At 43.8% G+C, this 16,432-nt stretch overlaps 1 protein-coding gene across 2 annotated transcripts; it reads right to left on the reverse strand.

The window, feature by feature from the left end:
- Nucleotides 1-2,955: 2,955 nt before the first annotated feature.
- Rpa2 (replication protein A2) lies at nucleotides 2,956-15,299 on the reverse strand. Of its 2 annotated transcripts, XM_027399530.2 has the most exons (9): nucleotides 15,141-15,299; nucleotides 14,840-14,949; nucleotides 12,164-12,265; nucleotides 10,637-10,750; nucleotides 8,884-8,958; nucleotides 7,327-7,443; nucleotides 5,161-5,268; nucleotides 4,748-4,842; nucleotides 2,956-3,651 (listed from the first exon to the last, which is right to left on the reverse strand). In XM_027399530.2, exons 1-9 carry the CDS (start codon nucleotides 15,148-15,150, stop codon nucleotides 3,567-3,569), a joined length of 816 nt encoding a protein of 271 aa, XP_027255331.1. In that variant the 5' UTR covers nucleotides 15,151-15,299; the 3' UTR covers nucleotides 2,956-3,566. The 2 variants fall into 2 exon arrangements, with proteins under 2 accessions (XP_027255331.1, XP_027255332.1); XM_027399531.2 differs by lacking the exon at nucleotides 14,840-14,949 and having other exon boundaries at nucleotides 15,141-15,270.
- Between the last annotated feature and the right edge of the window lie 1,133 nt (nucleotides 15,300-16,432).

Here is a 16,432-nt window from a genome sequence, read left to right on the forward strand (position 1 = left end):
CCGTCATCCAGTTCCTAGGACTCTGATTCTCTCCTTTGGCTTCTATGGTGGGCTGCACAAACATGGTACATATACATGCAGGCAAAATACTTCTACACATAAAAGCTAACAAAGGATTTGAGTAGTCAGGTGCTTCTATGTGGAGAAAGGCAGGAATGTCTTACTTAGCTGTGCTTAAAGGAATCTCAGGGCCTGGGGAGGTGGCCTAGTGGGTAAGGTGTTTGCTGTACTGAGGATGGTGACCTGAGTTTCGATGCACAGCACTTACACAAAAGTCAGGTCTAGTGGCCTCTATCTGTTAACCCTAACATTGGGAGGTTCGGGCCAGAGACATGCAGCTGGTCTAGCTGAAACATCAAAGTTTAGTAAATGACCTGATCTCAAAAACACATGGTGGTGGTACATGCCTTTAGTCCCAGCAGTTGAGAGGCAGAGGCAGGTGGATTTCTGTGAGTTCGAGACCAGCCTGGTCTACAGAGAGAGTTCCAGGACAGCCTCCAAAGCCACAGAGAAACCCTGTCTTGAAAAACCAAAACAAAACAAAACCCCACATGGTTGAGGGAGATGCCTGGTGTCAACCTTTGGCTGTACTTGGGTAGATGTCCTCAACCAGTGCTGTACCCTCCCCAGCACCCCAAAGCATGTTCAACAACTGCAGTGGATTTTTCAGAGTAATGACAGTTGCTCCAGGAACCCTCAGAGGACTTGTTTTCTTTTTTAACAAGCTGGGCTAGTGGGAAGGATATTACAATTGGGCTGGTGACGCCCCTTGAGCAGTGGCCTTCCTGATTTATATACCATGAGTTCCTTTGGGAACAGAAAATAAGTATCAGCACTTTTTGTTTTGAGACAGGGTCTCACTGTGTAGCCTTGGTTGACTTGGAACTAGCAATGCAGACCAGGTTAGTTCTGAATTCTTCAAAAGATCTGAGTTCTGGGATTAAAGGTGTTGGGTCACTACACCTGGCTCATTTCTACTTTGGAATGTTTTACAATGCTAGGCATATTAGGGTAAACTTATGTAAAAGTTACTGAACAAAATAGGGTACACGTTCAAACATTTTACCAATGTGAAATTTCTCCCAGCTATACTATCTTTTTTCTTTTAGGCTTATGAAATAAACTAAACTAAAAACAAAATCATTAATCCACACTAAATACTAATTCTTATTCTGGACTTTTTCTAGGTAAGCTTAGTAAAGTGTTATTTTTCATCATGTCCCTTTTCCCCACCTGCAGTCCTAAAGATTTCCCTGAGAGCAGGCTGAACACATAACCAGGTGACATTGGTGGTTTCCTTTTTTTTTTTTTTTTTTTTTTGGTTTTTCAAGACAGGGTTTCTCTGTGGCTTTGGAGGCTGTCCTGGAACTAGCTCTTTTAGACCAGGCTGGTCTCGAACTCAGAGATCCGCCTGCCTCTGCCTCCTGAGTGCTGGGATTAAAGGCGTGCGTCACCAACGCCCGGCGACATTGGTGGTTTCTAAGAACACTGGTGTTCCAATGTACTGGACTCCGAAACATATGGACTTTCTACCTATGCAGAGCAGCCATTCCAGGGGCTGGAATTCTACACCACTGTCCTGCCTGTGCTCTGCCTCAAACTGCCAGGGCTCAGCAATCATTTGATCATTGAGAGCCATCAAATGTCCAGGACTCAGAGCAAGCTGCCTGATGCTAACTTCTCCTATTGCTAGTATTTAACCAACAGTTTGGTATCTAATAAAAACACTGATCAACTCCTGTGTGTGGAAGCAAACCCAGGTGCCAGGAGGCTAGTGGCATCAGATCCCCTAGAACCTGAATTAAGACAGTTGTGAACTGCCTAACATGGGTGCTTGGAACTGAACTCAGATGCTCTCTCTTGGTCTCTCTACTCTCCCCACCCCCCCCTTTTTTTTTCCAGAGAAGAATTCACTATGTAATCATGGCTTAGAACCTGATATGTTGATCAGGTTGGCCTGAGAACTCAAGAGCTTTCTGCCACCAAAAACAAGCCATTTTACCACTAAGTTGTCATTTGAATTCTATGGAAAGACCCACCCAGAACCACAGCTTTGTTTTAACCGGTAACTAGAGGAAATCGGAAATCTGTGAAAGTACCCATCATATATCCCACACTGGAACATGTTTTGTTTTTTTCTTGCTTTCAGCAATTACCTTTGTCTAAGAATGGATCCATAACTAATAACATAACTGGTAGTTGACCCTTAACTACAGGTGTGGGTCTCCAGAGGGAACTACTTTCTACTCTGTCTAGCAAACTGCCAGACATTTACTATTAGCAATCAGGGTTGAGAGTTTGTTTAGAAGTTAGCAGTTATTTGCATGTTCCACATTATGAACCCCACCCCCATGTTAGTTTCCCTCCGAGACATTATTTACCTTTGACTTCTATGAACTCATTTCCTCTACCACAAGAACAGCCTTTGTGCCGGACGTTGGTGGCGCACACCATTAATCCCAGCACTCAGGCAGCAGAGGCAGGCGGATCTCTGTGAGTTCCAGGCCAGCCTGGTCTACAAGAGCTAGTTCCAGGACAGCCTCCAAAGCCACAGAAAAACCCTATCTCGAAAAAAAAAAAAACAAAAAAAAAAGAGAATAGCATTTGTGAAGTCTCATGGCAGTCAACTCAGTTACATGATCACATATGTCAGCACCAACATGAAAGGCCCCATTCTTCAGTGCTGCCAGGGGCTGAACCAGCCTTGTGGATGGCGGCAACCCACTTCTGTAAGTTATACACCCAGCCTAAGGTCTAGTCATAATCCTTCATGACAATGCCACATGCTCCCACATCTACAACAAACCCCCGAGGAAATTTGCCTGATGAACTGAGTTGGATCCCTGAAATACACAGTGGAAGATGACCGACTCTGTACACTGTAGAAAGAGAAAACATACTCCAGCAAGTTGTCCTCTGACTTTCACAATAAGGTGAAAAACCAGTAACATCTCAAAAGCTATTACAATCAAACTTTTATTAAACATATGGACATTTATATTACAAAGAATGGAGTAACATTTCTTCCTCTCTGCCCTGTGAGGCCACCATACCAGAACCTCATGCTCACTTAAACCTACTTTCAGTTGTGGGCAAGACAAGGGAAAGGAAAGTGCAATTTTGAAAGTAACACCACAGACCCAGAGTGGGAAACGAAATTAGGCAGAAGGTAGTGGGTTCTTTTTGTGGCCCTTGGCCTTAGTATTACTTATCACCTCAACAGGAAGCCTTTCAAGAACAGAAGCTCCCAAGCATGACAGTTCTGCCCTGCTCTTGTGTTCCTCTTTCAATCCCGTCCATCCAGCCTGGAGTCCTGACTAGCTTATCTGGAATTTCTGTTAAGAAATCCCACCCTGGTTTACTTCTTTCTCAACTGTCTAGCTCCTTTTGAACGTCTAAACAACAAACAACAAAACAGAACAGCAGCATGTTTCAAGAGGACATAAGCTGAGACCTTATCTATGAAACTTGTTCTAGAAGCCACTGGCCAAAACCTACAGAGCTGGAGACAACAGATGGAAAAACAGGTCCAGCTGGAAATATTTCAGATTCCCAATGAGCTCTAGTTACTCTGCATCTGTAGATTTAAAGTGATCATCATCCACAGTAGAATAAATGTGTCCCTCATTGCACAGAAAATCCACTGCTTGCCTAGAAGGAAAAGAAAAAAGAAGGGGTTCTTTTTAAAACCAGTGTCTTTTGAATATAACTAAACAAGTAAACATCACTTGTTTTTATACTTCTTATCCTAAGAATTATTTTGTTTATGGAGGTCTCTTGCAGGGAAAAGCCAATGAAATTTCAGGATTGAGATTATCCATGCAGACAATGGCTACCAGGGCTGCCTCAGATCCTGACTACAAATTTCAAAAGGAATAGGGTCCCACTTAAAATGCCAATTTAGCTGACACAAGAACCAGAAGCTATAGTCACCTCACACATGAAATCCCTACTGTACACAGGGGTCTTAAGTCTCCCGTCCCTGGTCTCAGGCCCCAGAATCACATACTAAAATGCTTTTTGCTCTGCCTGTGGGCAGCAGAGAAGTAGGAAGTGAAAGGTAATTAAAAAAGAGGGTGGATCCTCCAAATCCTCAGGTCTCAGACACAACAGCCAGAATTTACCCAGTAATTTTGTACCTCATCACCAGTGACTTTGAGATGGGCATTATCTATCACCAGGAATGGGAAACTGACCTGGGCATTTCTTTTCTATCTAGACCTTCAATTTTCCTCCAAGACAGGGTTTCTCTGTATAACAAACATTTCTCGCTGTCCTGAAACTTGCTCTGTAGACCAGGCTGCCCTCAAACTCAGAGATCTGCCTGTCTCTGCTTCCTGAATGCCGAGAATAAAGGTATACACTGGCTAGGCCTACAATTATTAAATGGGCTTTTACTTTGTTTTGTTTTGTTTTTTTGGAGATAGGGTCTCTTATGTAGTCATTGCTGTCCTGGAACTTAAATCATCAAGGGGTGCCAACAGTGCCACCTATGAATCCTTTTGAAGTTGCTTCATAGCTAGTCAACTTCCCTCAACAGGCTGCTTTCCTTTTTTCTTTTGGTGTTGGGTTTCATGCAGTCCAGGTTGGCTTTGAACTCCTGATCCTCCTTTCTAGTGCTGAGATTACAGGTGAGTACACCAAACCTAACTCCAGCTTCAAGTTTTACACTCACTCCTCATTATCAGGGAACTGTGGACAGGCAGGTACAATTCTGGACTGCTAGGTCATGGATAGTAACACTTACTTGATTGAGGCCACAGGCATGTGCTGGAGCTGGTTCCTGAGATCCTGAAAGTTCAATCCTTCTGGTCTTGGGCAAGCCTTGATCAAATTCAGTACCTGAAAGTTCAAATAAAGACTTTAGCAACCACTCTTGATCAGTTTACTCACACAAACCTGAGTCCCTACATAAGCAAAAAGAGGGGCTGGATAGATGGCCCAGGAGGAGCAGAGAACCTGGGTTTTTAGACTCTCTGGCCTCCACTGACTGATATCAGGCCATGTGGATACATGGAGGGCAGACACACACTCACAGGCAAGAGCACATTAAAAGGGGGTGGCAGGTTTGGTGTGAAGCAGACCTCAACATAACTTACACCATTTGGAAATAACAAAATATAGGCCTACCTGTGCTTTACATGGAAATAGGCATCTTACCTGGTTTTGGACCACAGTGAGGCCATTTGCTGGCATGAGGTTATTCCCACTGAAGTTTCCTGGCTCACCCATTCCTGAGTTGCTGATAGATGGCCTCCCTGTTGAGAGCTTAATTAACAAGTTCAGAATATTAGAAAAGCTTTGTGGTTTTATGTACAAGCTATGTACATAATGTACAAGCTATTGTACATGTACAAGCTAATGACTTCATTGGGAACCACTTAAGCAAGCACTTACTATGAAACACCATTGGGAGACAAAAGAACATAGGCTTTGCCTGCAGGTGTAGGTCCCTGCCTAATGTGGATAAGGCTGTGGTTTCCATTCTAAACATGATGAAGAAAGGGGGCACAGCTCCTCCATCTTCCTTTTAGTAACTCCTTTCTCTGCCTACCACTGTCTGGATTATCTCAAATACTCTGAATAGTCAGCGTTCCACCAAAGTCATCACTGGCTTCTCAGTCAGCAGCTCAAGTCTCAGTCTTCACAACATCTGACCTCTCAGCAGCAGATACCGCTGACCACTCCTTCAAACGTGTCTCTACCATGTTCCTTCACACCATGATCTCTGGTTTCCCACTTATTCACACTGTACCTTCTCAGCACCATTCATTTGCCCCATCTCCAAAGGCTGACAAGCTCCCCCCCAGGATTCCATCCCAGACCTCTTGATAGGCCACAAATCTTCACTACTGGTGGTTACCTACATATTAGACACTTATGATTTAAATTTTCTTTCCTCTCTAAGGATATTTGTCATTACAATTCACTTTAATTGGCAGGCCCATTAGCAGAACCAATCCATATTTGAATCTCCACTTTTACTTTCCATAATTATTCATTTCTCCCATGCTTACTTGAAAACTTGTAAGTGGCTCTTTCTGTCTGTAAAAACAATATAAGACACCAAGAATACAGGACTTCAAACTAATAGTGAAAAGCTGTAATTTTCCAGCCGTCTCTCTCCTACAGTCTACATGGCCCAGGCTGACCTCTCACTTGAGAGCCACCTGCATCAGCTTCTCAGGTGCTAGCGTTATGGGCTTGTGTTTGTCACCAAGCTGTGCTGTATTTTACTGACCAAGCCAGTTAGTCATCTGCTTCCTTCTTGGCTTTAGCTTGGGTATGTAGAGACCAGAGGACAACCTTGACTATCATTCCTCAAGTCATCCACTTTTATTCCCCTTTCTTTCTTTTTTTGAGACAGGGTCTCTTAATGGCTAGAACTTGACAAATAGGCTCCAATGGAAGGCCAGTAAGCTTCCTGCCTCCCAGCATTAGGGTTACAAGCACATGCCACCATGTCCCGCTTAAAAAACAAACAACAACAACAAAACCCCAACTTCATGAAAAACAAACAAAAAACCCAAAGGTTCTGGGGGTAAATTCATGTCCTTAAGCACTACACCAAATGAGCCAACTACCCAATCATTTGACTTCAGCTTTTGACCCATCCTCAACTGTAACGGCAACTGCTATTTCCAATACACGTTCCTTCATCTTTGCAGTACCTGGTGAAAAGTACATCCTGTAAGTGTTGTATCTATATTGTATTGAACACAGAGGAGCAAATCTATCCTGTAAGGTTTAAAGCAGTGTGGAAACACAGCAGGTAGATTATCAATAAATGTTCATTAAATGTCCACTGTTGAGATACTTTCATAAAAATGTACAGGATAGAAGCAAAATGCACTCTGGCTTGTGAATTTTTGCTCAGTCTTCTTGGTACTGGATGAGAAAGAACTCAAAACTCTTAGAAGCAATTGTTTCAGTAGCAAAGCTCAGGCAGAAAATGTCCTGAGGACCTAAGTAATGTTTTTGGTTTTTCTTTGGGGGGGGGGGGTTGCAGTTAGGGGTGAGAGGATGTTTCAATATTCTAAATGTAAACAAAATAAAAACCAGAATAGACTAGCAATCTATGGGGCTGGAGACAGAGGTCAGTGAGAGTTATTTCAGCCCTTGCAGAGGACCCAAATTTGGTTCCCAGCATGCCTGCCAGGTGGCACACAACTGCTTATAACCCTACCTCCAGAGGATCCCATGCTTTCTTGTGGCCTCTGAAGGTACCCTCACATCACATACATTTCTATAAACACATATAAATAAATAAAAATCTTAAAAGTTTGTTTTTCCAGAAAAGGGAAAAAGTTGATTGCATCTTCTTACCTGGTTGTTGGATTTGCTGAGCATCATGTGTGAATTGACCACTTCCAGAATATGTGCAGTGAACTCATTCATATCTTCCAGGGGAATGATCTTAAAGGCTACCAGGCTCTTTTTGTTCTATTAAAGAGAAAAATGTAAGTAAAAGACAAAGATATTCAAGTCATTTTCTGGGCAAACCACTGGCTTTTTCCTTGAATATATTTTTTTCAATTTTGGGGAAATGTCTGTTAAACATTTTTTAAAAATATGTGTTTGAATGTACCATTGTATGTGAGGGAGGTCAGAAGATAGACTTGGGTATTTATTGGTCCTTACTTCCCACCTCAAATGGAGGTTGTTTTTCTACTATATACACCTAAGTAGCCCCAAAGCTTCTAGGGACTCTAATTCTATCTCCCAACTCCCTGTAGCTGCATTACTGGGGTGATAGTTTGTGTTTTAGCAAATAAAGCTTGCCTGAAAATCACACTGCAGAGCTAAGCTACTAGAAGCCAGGGAGTGGTGACACACACCTTTAATCCCAGGACTCACATAAAGATGATCTCAGCACTTGGGATTCCACTGCAGTCTGAGGCCCTCAGTCTGAGTACTGGTGGAGGTGAGAAGGCTCTAGTGTCTAGCCGCTTTGCCTCTCTGATCTTCAGCTTTAACCCCAACATTTGTCTCAGGGTTTTTATAATTAACCAACTAGAATTCATTACCAACATTTCAGAGGCTCCTGCTATTCACCTAGCTTTTACAAAGCTCCTGGTGATTTTAACTCAAGAACTCAGGTCCCTCACACTTGCATGGCACTGTTGGTTACCCAATGAGTCATCATCTCCTTAATTTTTTTTTTTCTTTTTCTGAAACAAGGTTTTATTTACTATGTAGCCATGGCTGGTCTAGAACTAATAGATCCCCCCCCCCCCACACACACACACACTGAGACAGGGTCTCACTATGTAGTCCTGGTGGTTTGGAACTCTCTTTGTGGACCAGGGTTGGTCTCAAACTCAGAAATGTGTTTGCCTCTACCCCCTGGATGCTGGGAATAATGGTATGTACCACATGTGGTTTCAATGTCTCTTTTGTTTGTTTTTGAGACCAGGTCTTACCATTAACACTGGATCTCACCATCTAGGACCAAGCTGGCCTTGAACTCTGCTTGCTTCTACCTTCCAAGTGCTGGGGTTAAAGGTCTGTGCCAAAATATCCTGCTTTGTGCAAATTATCTTAAAGCAACTATCTTTTAAAATTTAAAGATGGGTACATTTGTGTGTACATAACTACAGGCATTCATATGCCACTGCTCACACATGGAAATCAGGAGACAATCTTGAGTGTTGGTCTAGCCAACAAGATAGGTTCTTGTTCACCAATGTGCATGTCAAGCTGACGTACCTGTGAACTTTCCAGGAACTATGTCCACCTCCTTTCTCTCCATATGAGTGCTGAGGTTTTAAATGTGCCCTATCAAGTCTGGTGACTCTGGCCTTTCTTTGGTTATGAGGATCCAATTCACGTCTTCATCTAAGCCACACCCCAACTCTGAAGATAACATTTATTTGACTTTACCTGAAAAGACCTGAGGTGGCCAGCCACTTTCACATATGTTTCTGGAGGAACCACAGTGTTTTCACCACTGGCATCCTAACAGATAAAATATAAACACAATGCTTATGTTTTTTATTTACTTTTAATTTTTGATAGGTTCTCATGTAACACAGGCTTACCTTTATACTTAATACATAGCCAAGGATGAATCTGAACTTCTGATTTCTGTCTCTGTCTTCCAAGTAATAGAACACAGGCCTATGCCACCATGCCCAGTTTATTTGGTACAGGGGACAGAAATCCCAGTTCTTTTGCTACCATTTGTTTGTCTTGTGTGTGACTGGGTCTTCTAAATGCAGTCCAGGTGACCTGAAATTATGTAACTCAGAATGGTCTATAACTTACAGCAATCTTGATTTAGCTCACTTATTGGAGTATAATAGGCATGAGCCACCATACCAGGCTGGTCAACAGTCTTTAATCATTTTTTTTAACATTTATTTTGTGTGTATTCGTGTGTGCACATGCTTGCACATGCATGCATGCATATGTGCTTTGGTGACTGTATGAAGTCAGAAGACATGGAAGTTTGGAAGTTGGTGTGCTCTTCCTATTACATGGCTTGGCATAAGTGCTGAGTCATCTTCCTGTTCCCTGGTCCACACTTCTTTCCCCCTTTATTTTGTGTTATGGGTATGAGTATGTCTGTGTAACACTGTGTTCTTGATGCCCATGGAGGCCAGAGGAGGGTGTCAAATCTAGAACTGGAATTAACAAACAGCTGTGAGCTACCATGTGGATGCCAGGAATCGAATGAACTCAGATTCTCTGGGAAGAGCAACCAATGCTCTTAACTGCTGAGACATTACTCGAGCCTACCTGCTCAACACCCTTAAACTAAATCTTAGCGCACATCTTTGTTTCCTTAATATAAAAATATCTGGAAGTGGATTTGTAGGTCAACTTATTTATTTATTTATTTTTGACACAGGGTTTCTTGTGTAGCTCTGGCAGTCCTGGAACTTGCTCTATAGGATCAGCCTGGCCTTGAACTCAGAGATCTACTTGCCTCTACTTCTCAAGTGCAAGAATTATAAAGGCCTGCAACACCATGCCCGGAAAGACCAATATTTTTTAACTGATTATTTCAGTATAGGGTGAGTTTTGGTAAAGTAGACCAGTTTATACTCATACCATCAAGGAAGGATGTACAATAGCCATTTCATTATTGAAAAAAAAAAAATGAAATGACAAGTCAACAATGATTATTTTCTAGATGTCAAAAACACTGAGCTAGGGTTACTGTCACCCAAATTAGAAACTGTCATTCATTTTCAATGCTTACTAAGTCTGTTCTGTATTGTTAGTGCCATTTTTATCTGGTCTTTTATAAATGACCTGTGTATCTTTCTCTGCTCATTTTTCTAAGGTTTAGCTACTTGTTTTTACTTTGCAGAGCTTTTTATTGAACTGTTTTAATATGTCCCAGTATGCTTCCCATTCATTTAAACAGCATTAATTCAAGACCCACCGTGTGATGTACTGTTCTAAGGTGTTGAGAACAATAATGACCAAGAGAAAATTTTTTTCTCAAAGAACTTGGTTTTAAATCTTTATGTAGTCAAACTCTATTAAGTTCTCATTTTCTGGGTTTTTACCTTTGGTTATCTGGCTTATATATTTGTATACTAAGGAAATCCTTCCAAAGGCTAAACTGAAAGAGCTGAACATCCAAAGTCCCAAAGTAATCCCACCCTAATCAAGAGACACTTACATCTGTGTCAACCCACTGGCGAACATCCATGGGTGCAGCAGTCATATCATCTATTTTGTAAACAATATTGGTCGGAGCCTTCTCTGCATGTCTGATTATTCCCACGATAGTGACCTAGATTAGAAAAAGAAAACAAAAAGGTCTGATTTTCCTGGAAGCCAAAGCAAGATGTACATATAAACACAAATAACTAAAAACAAATTTTTTTCTTTGAGAAAGAATCTGACTATGCAGCCCTGCTGGGCTTAGAACTTGTTTCAAAGATCTGACTGGCCTCACATTTGTGGTAATTCTCCTGTCTGCTTCATGAGTGCTGAGATTATAGGTGTGAGCCACCATAACTCAGGCCAAAAACTTACCCATTTTTATTTATTTATCCAAGTGAACAAGATGTGCTATTTTTGTTAATGTAAAAATGTGCTATATTTGTTAATGCTGTGAAATATTTGTTAATGATGCAAAGATGTGTTGCATTTTTTTATGTTGTATTTGTTTAATTCTGTGAAGCTGTATTACTTTGCCTGTCTAAAATACCCAACAGGTCTAATAAAGAACTGAATAGCCAATAGCTAGGCAGGAGAAACAGGTGAGGTTGGCAGGCAGAGAGAATAGGAGAAATCTAGGAAGACCAAGGATCAAGAAAACAAGGGGCCAGACAAGCAGCCACACATGGAATAAGAAAGAAAAGATACATAGAAATAGAGAAAGGTAGCCGGGAGGTGGTGGCTCACACCTATAATCCCAGCACTGCGGAGGCAGAGGCAGAGGCAGGTGGATCTTTGTGAGTTCGAGGCCAGCCTGGTCTACAACAGCTAGTTCCAGGAAGCCTCCAAAGCTACAGAGAAACCATGTCTCAAAACAAAACAAAAAAAGAAATAGCAAAAGGTAAAAGCCCAGAAGCAAAAGATTGATAGGATAATTTAAGAAAAGCTGGCTAGAAACAGGCCAAGCTAAGAAGGGATATTCATAAGTAACAAGAAATCTGTGTGTTATTTATTTGGGAGGTAGGTGGCAGGCACCCCAAAGAGCCAAAAGAATAATAAAGAAAAAATGGGGTGGGGGGGAGTAAGCATGGTGGCTCAAGTCTTTAATTCCAGGACAGGGGAGGCAAACAAGAGTTGGAGGCTAGCCTGGTCCAAAAAGTGAGTTCCAGGACAGCCAGAGCTATTACACAGATAAAACCCTGTTTTGAAAAAAAAAAAAAAAAAACAAAAAAAATAAAAAATACTGTGCCAAGCCCTTGCAAAGGCTTGAGGACACTGGGTGTTCAGGTCTAGCACTGTTGGCTTTCTTCCCTTCCTTAAGAAGGGTCTCTCATTAAACCTAGAGCTAGCATGTCCAAGGGATCATATCTTCCTGTTTCTGACTCCTACAGTTCTGTGGTTACAGGCACAAGAGTAATCGCAATCAAGCCTGGTTTTCTACATGGATATTGGGATCTGATCTCTGGTCCTCATGCTTGGACAGCCATCTTTACAACCCCTTATTTCTTATCACTAAGCATTTCTTCCAAGCAATCTTAAATACCTGTGAAATCTCAACATTCCCAATTTTGAACACTTCATCAGTCAGAGTAGCAGAAAGCAACTGAGATATGGTACAGGGCACAATGTGCTGGGATCGGACTCTCTGAAAAGGAAAAGTATGCAAACAGTCAACCCTACAGATAACATGGTTCATTTAGTATTTGCTATGCACCAAGTATTTGAACATACAGTGTTGTGTATTTAAATGCTTGGTGCAAATACACAACACCGAATGTTCAAAAGCAAATTCTCCTTATGTCAGAGACAGAAAACAAGGCCAGAAAATTAACTGATAGTGCATTTGATTCCCCTGCCTCTGCTGCCTAAGTGCTAAGATTCAAAGTGTATGCCATTACACATGGCAAATGCCACCCTTTTAAATTCAAATCATTACACTGATCAGATGCCAGAACTCCAGGTGAAGAGATATTTGTATTATAGTGTGGGTTCACAAAGAGATGGTCAGACTAGGGGCAGGACAACATAGGCTGCAAGACCAGCCTGGTGTACAGCATGAGTTCCAGGCTACACAGAGAAACCCTGTCTCTGGGTGGGGTAAAAAGAACATATCCAGCCTGGCAGTGGTGGTGCACACCTTTAACCCCAGCACTCAGGAGGCAGAGGCAGGAGGATCTCTGTGAGCTCGAGGCCAGCCTGGCTGGTCTTCAAAGAGAGTTCCAGGACAGTCTCCAAAACACACACACCCACACACCCATATTCCAAATATAGTAAGAACAAGCTGTTATAGTAAGGACACCACTGAGGTGTTTTGGGAAAAGACCTGAGAAATGATAAGCAGAAAAGGAACTTAGGAGATCCTCTAAGTTTCCTGATAAAATAGATGGCAGTCCCTGTAGAAAATGGGGTGAGTATAGCCTCGCAGGCCATTTTAAAAGGAAGAAGAATAAGATAGAATGGGCAGAAGAGCATTTAGTGAACAGACTCAAACTACCTCTCAGAGCAGTCTACCAGCAATGTAACTTTTTTTTTGAGATTCCTCTGTGTATATACCAGGGTGGCATCAAACTCAGAGATCCACCCACCTGCGTCTGCCTCCCAAATTCTGAGATTATAGAAAGGTATGTACTTCCACACATCAGTGTTAACTTTACTCAGAAGGGTAACACAATGTATAGGTGCTTTGCCCACATGTGTCCGTACACCATGTGTAAGTCTGGTGTCTGACCAGGCTAGAAGAATGCCAGATCCCCTGGGATTGTAGTTACAGATGGTTGTGAGATGCCGTCTGGATGCCAGAATCAAACCCAGGTCCCCCAGAAGAGCAGCCAGTGCTCTTAATCACTGAATCATCTTTCCTGCCCCTCCAAAATAATCAACAAGCAAGCAATAAAGTAAAAGGGGAGATGAAGATGGGGTGCAGCACCTGCCTAATGAATACAGACCTTACATTTTTGCCTAGTACTGCCAGGAGAAAAACAGAAGGAAGACAGATAGACATGGAATGAGGGAAAGGAGGTGGAGATGCGGCCCAGGCAGTAGAGTGCATTAACATGCACAAAGTCCTGAGAATCCACGGAACTACAGTGATGTATGTCTGTAATCTCAACACTTGGGAAGAGGGAGTTCAAAGCCAGTTTGGACTGCAGAAAAATACATACACATGTAAAAAAAAAAAAAAAAGAGTTGCTGAACAGAGTGGCATGCACCTGTGATCTACATATAATAAGTTCCAGGCCACCCACAGATAGATTAGTGGAAACTTGTCTCGAAACTAAAACAAAACATCACAAAAGACATGCCTTCAACTTGACATTATTTCTGACTTACCAGAAGCACTAATGTAAATAACAAACCTCATCCTGATACAATACAGAATGAAATGCCCTATTGGGATCTCAGAAACATTTCACACCACACCTCAAAAAAATAAAGCAAAAAGTAAAGAACAAAGAACAGTCACTACAGATAAAAGGCAAGTATTCCGTTAGTGGCAGGACTACCTGCTGCTCCACCGCCAGTTAGGAAGAGCCTGGCAGCATACACCTTTAATCCCAGCACCAGAGTCAAGAGTTCTCAGGGGATCTCTGAGTTCCAGGTCAGGCAGGGCTACACTGTGAGCCTGTCTCAAAAAAAAAAAAAAAAAAAAAAAAAACCAACCCCCCAAACTCTCAGTCTCATACAAGCAATATGTACAAGGCAGCCAAAGCACAGCAGATTATAGACAGTGTCCTTCCTGTTAAATATCAACAGGAAATAACCTAAAATCTGTTCTCAACACAGCAGGCTCTTGCCCTTCCGGGATTTGGTAGTCCCAACCGTGGCCTGAGGGCTGACGACCGGGACATTTAAGTCTGCTAAAGCATACTTTTCCAGCCGGGTGGTGGTGGTGGCGCTTTAACCCCAGTATTAGGGAGGCAGTGACAGAAGGACCTCTGGTCTACAGAGCCGGTTCCGGGACAGCTAAGGCTACACAGAGAAATGCTGTCTCAAAAAAATAAGAAAAAAAAGCAGTGTCGCGTGGTACGAGCAGGAGAGGTGAGGCCCGGCAAACCACAGCACACTTGCCACACAATTTAGCTTTTTTTTTTTTTTTAAGAACACACTTCACCGTACTAGAGACAGGCTAGATAACGGACAGGTCCGGGACAAGCTCGAGGGTGCCACCCTCCCCCACAAAAACACGTTCTCTCAGGGACGGGGCGGTCACTCCGCGTACCGATTTCTTCTCTGCCTGAGACAGTGTGGGCGAGCCGAAGCCGCCGGCGGACTGCGTGTAGCCGCCCGCTCCGCCATAGCTGGAGCCGCCGCCGAAGCTCTCGAACCCGCCTGGTTGCGAACGACAGTTGTTAGCGCCTGCGTCCCCCGCCGCGGCCCCGCCGCCCGCCTTCCCCGACCCCTCGAACGCCGCCGCTCGGACCTCGGGCCTCTCGGCGGCCCTGCCCCCTCCGCGCGACACTCGCCCACTCCCGACTCCCTCGCGCGGCTCGCGGCCTCCTCCCCCGCTCGCCCGCCATTACTATTCCACATCCTGGTCGCTGCTTTCCTGAGAGAGAGAGAGGCCCAAGAAACCCCGGTCCGGACGGCTCGACGAACACCTCACAACTGTTGGGCGCTCAGGCGTGCCGGTGTTGTATCTACTTTACACTGGCGCCACAAACTCCTTCCCGCGAAAGGCGAGCCAATCAGCGCCCAAGATACATCTCGCTTCGGCCAATCAGAACCCACGACTCTTCCGCGTTTTCTGGTATCGGAGACCCGCTGCAGAAAAACGCACGGCCCCAAGAAGGGACGGAAGCCTGAGCCGCCACCTTTACTGAGGGCAAAACTCCGATAGGACCGTTTTCAAGAAAGCAACCAATTAAAACAACGCTTCCGGGGCGTATAAAACTACCCTTATCAAGTGCGCGACTGTTACATCATTTCCCATGTTCGTCAACCCGCTATTCCCGCCAAACTGCCGTTTGGCGGGAGATTTAGATGCTGAGATTTAGTTGCTGTGGTGCAAGTCATGCTTTCGACGTTGGTGCTCCGTGGTGACACGCAGTGTGCACACCTCCGAAATTCACAGTACTGCTGCTCCACCCCCAGTTAGGAAGAGCCTGGTAGCATACACCTGTAATCCAGAGTCAAGAGGCTGGAGATCTCTTGAGTTCCAGGTCAGCCAGGACCTCGTGGGGTTATTGTAGGGAAAATGGGCCAGCCAAAGATGTCCCTGGAATCAGAGCCAGTGAAAGAAATGCATCCTGGCCCTAAAACTAGAGCCAAAAGGCTAAAAGGACCAGTGAAGTGAACACACTTTGGCTCTGAAAACAAAGCCAAATCTGACCTTAAACCTGGTCGGAAAACTAACCAATCCCTGAGCAGGAGATGCAGCAGTCTGAGCTCAGGGATTGAAATCTGAACAATCCCCACCCTGGAAAAGCTCTGCCCCCCCCCCTCAAGAATCCCTACATAAACCCTGTGTCTGTCCATCTTATTGCTGCTGCCTTCTGCGCGGCAGCCACTCTCCCACATTCTTCCCTCCCAGCAAATCTCCTGAATATGGTTTGGGTGAGACCTTTGCACCCAGAGCAGAGCAGAGTAGAGCGGAGCAGGTCTAAGTGGACTTGTTACACTCGGCTCTCCAGGGGACCCGAGTGGAACTGTAACAACTTCACAGCAGAAACCATCTCCTGCTGGAGCCGAGGACTCTCTCCTTCCAGAGCAGAGCTGATACACTGGGAAGCCTTTCCCTGAAGCAGAGCTGTAAGCAGCTATGCTTACTGTGACCTGTGGTATTCCTTGACTCCCGATTACCAGAATACCTTTC

Source organism: Cricetulus griseus, chromosome 2 (genome assembly GCF_003668045.3).
Source record: "Cricetulus griseus strain 17A/GY chromosome 2, alternate assembly CriGri-PICRH-1.0, whole genome shotgun sequence".
In the NCBI taxonomy this organism is placed as follows: Eukaryota; Metazoa; Chordata; class Mammalia; order Rodentia; family Cricetidae; genus Cricetulus; species Cricetulus griseus.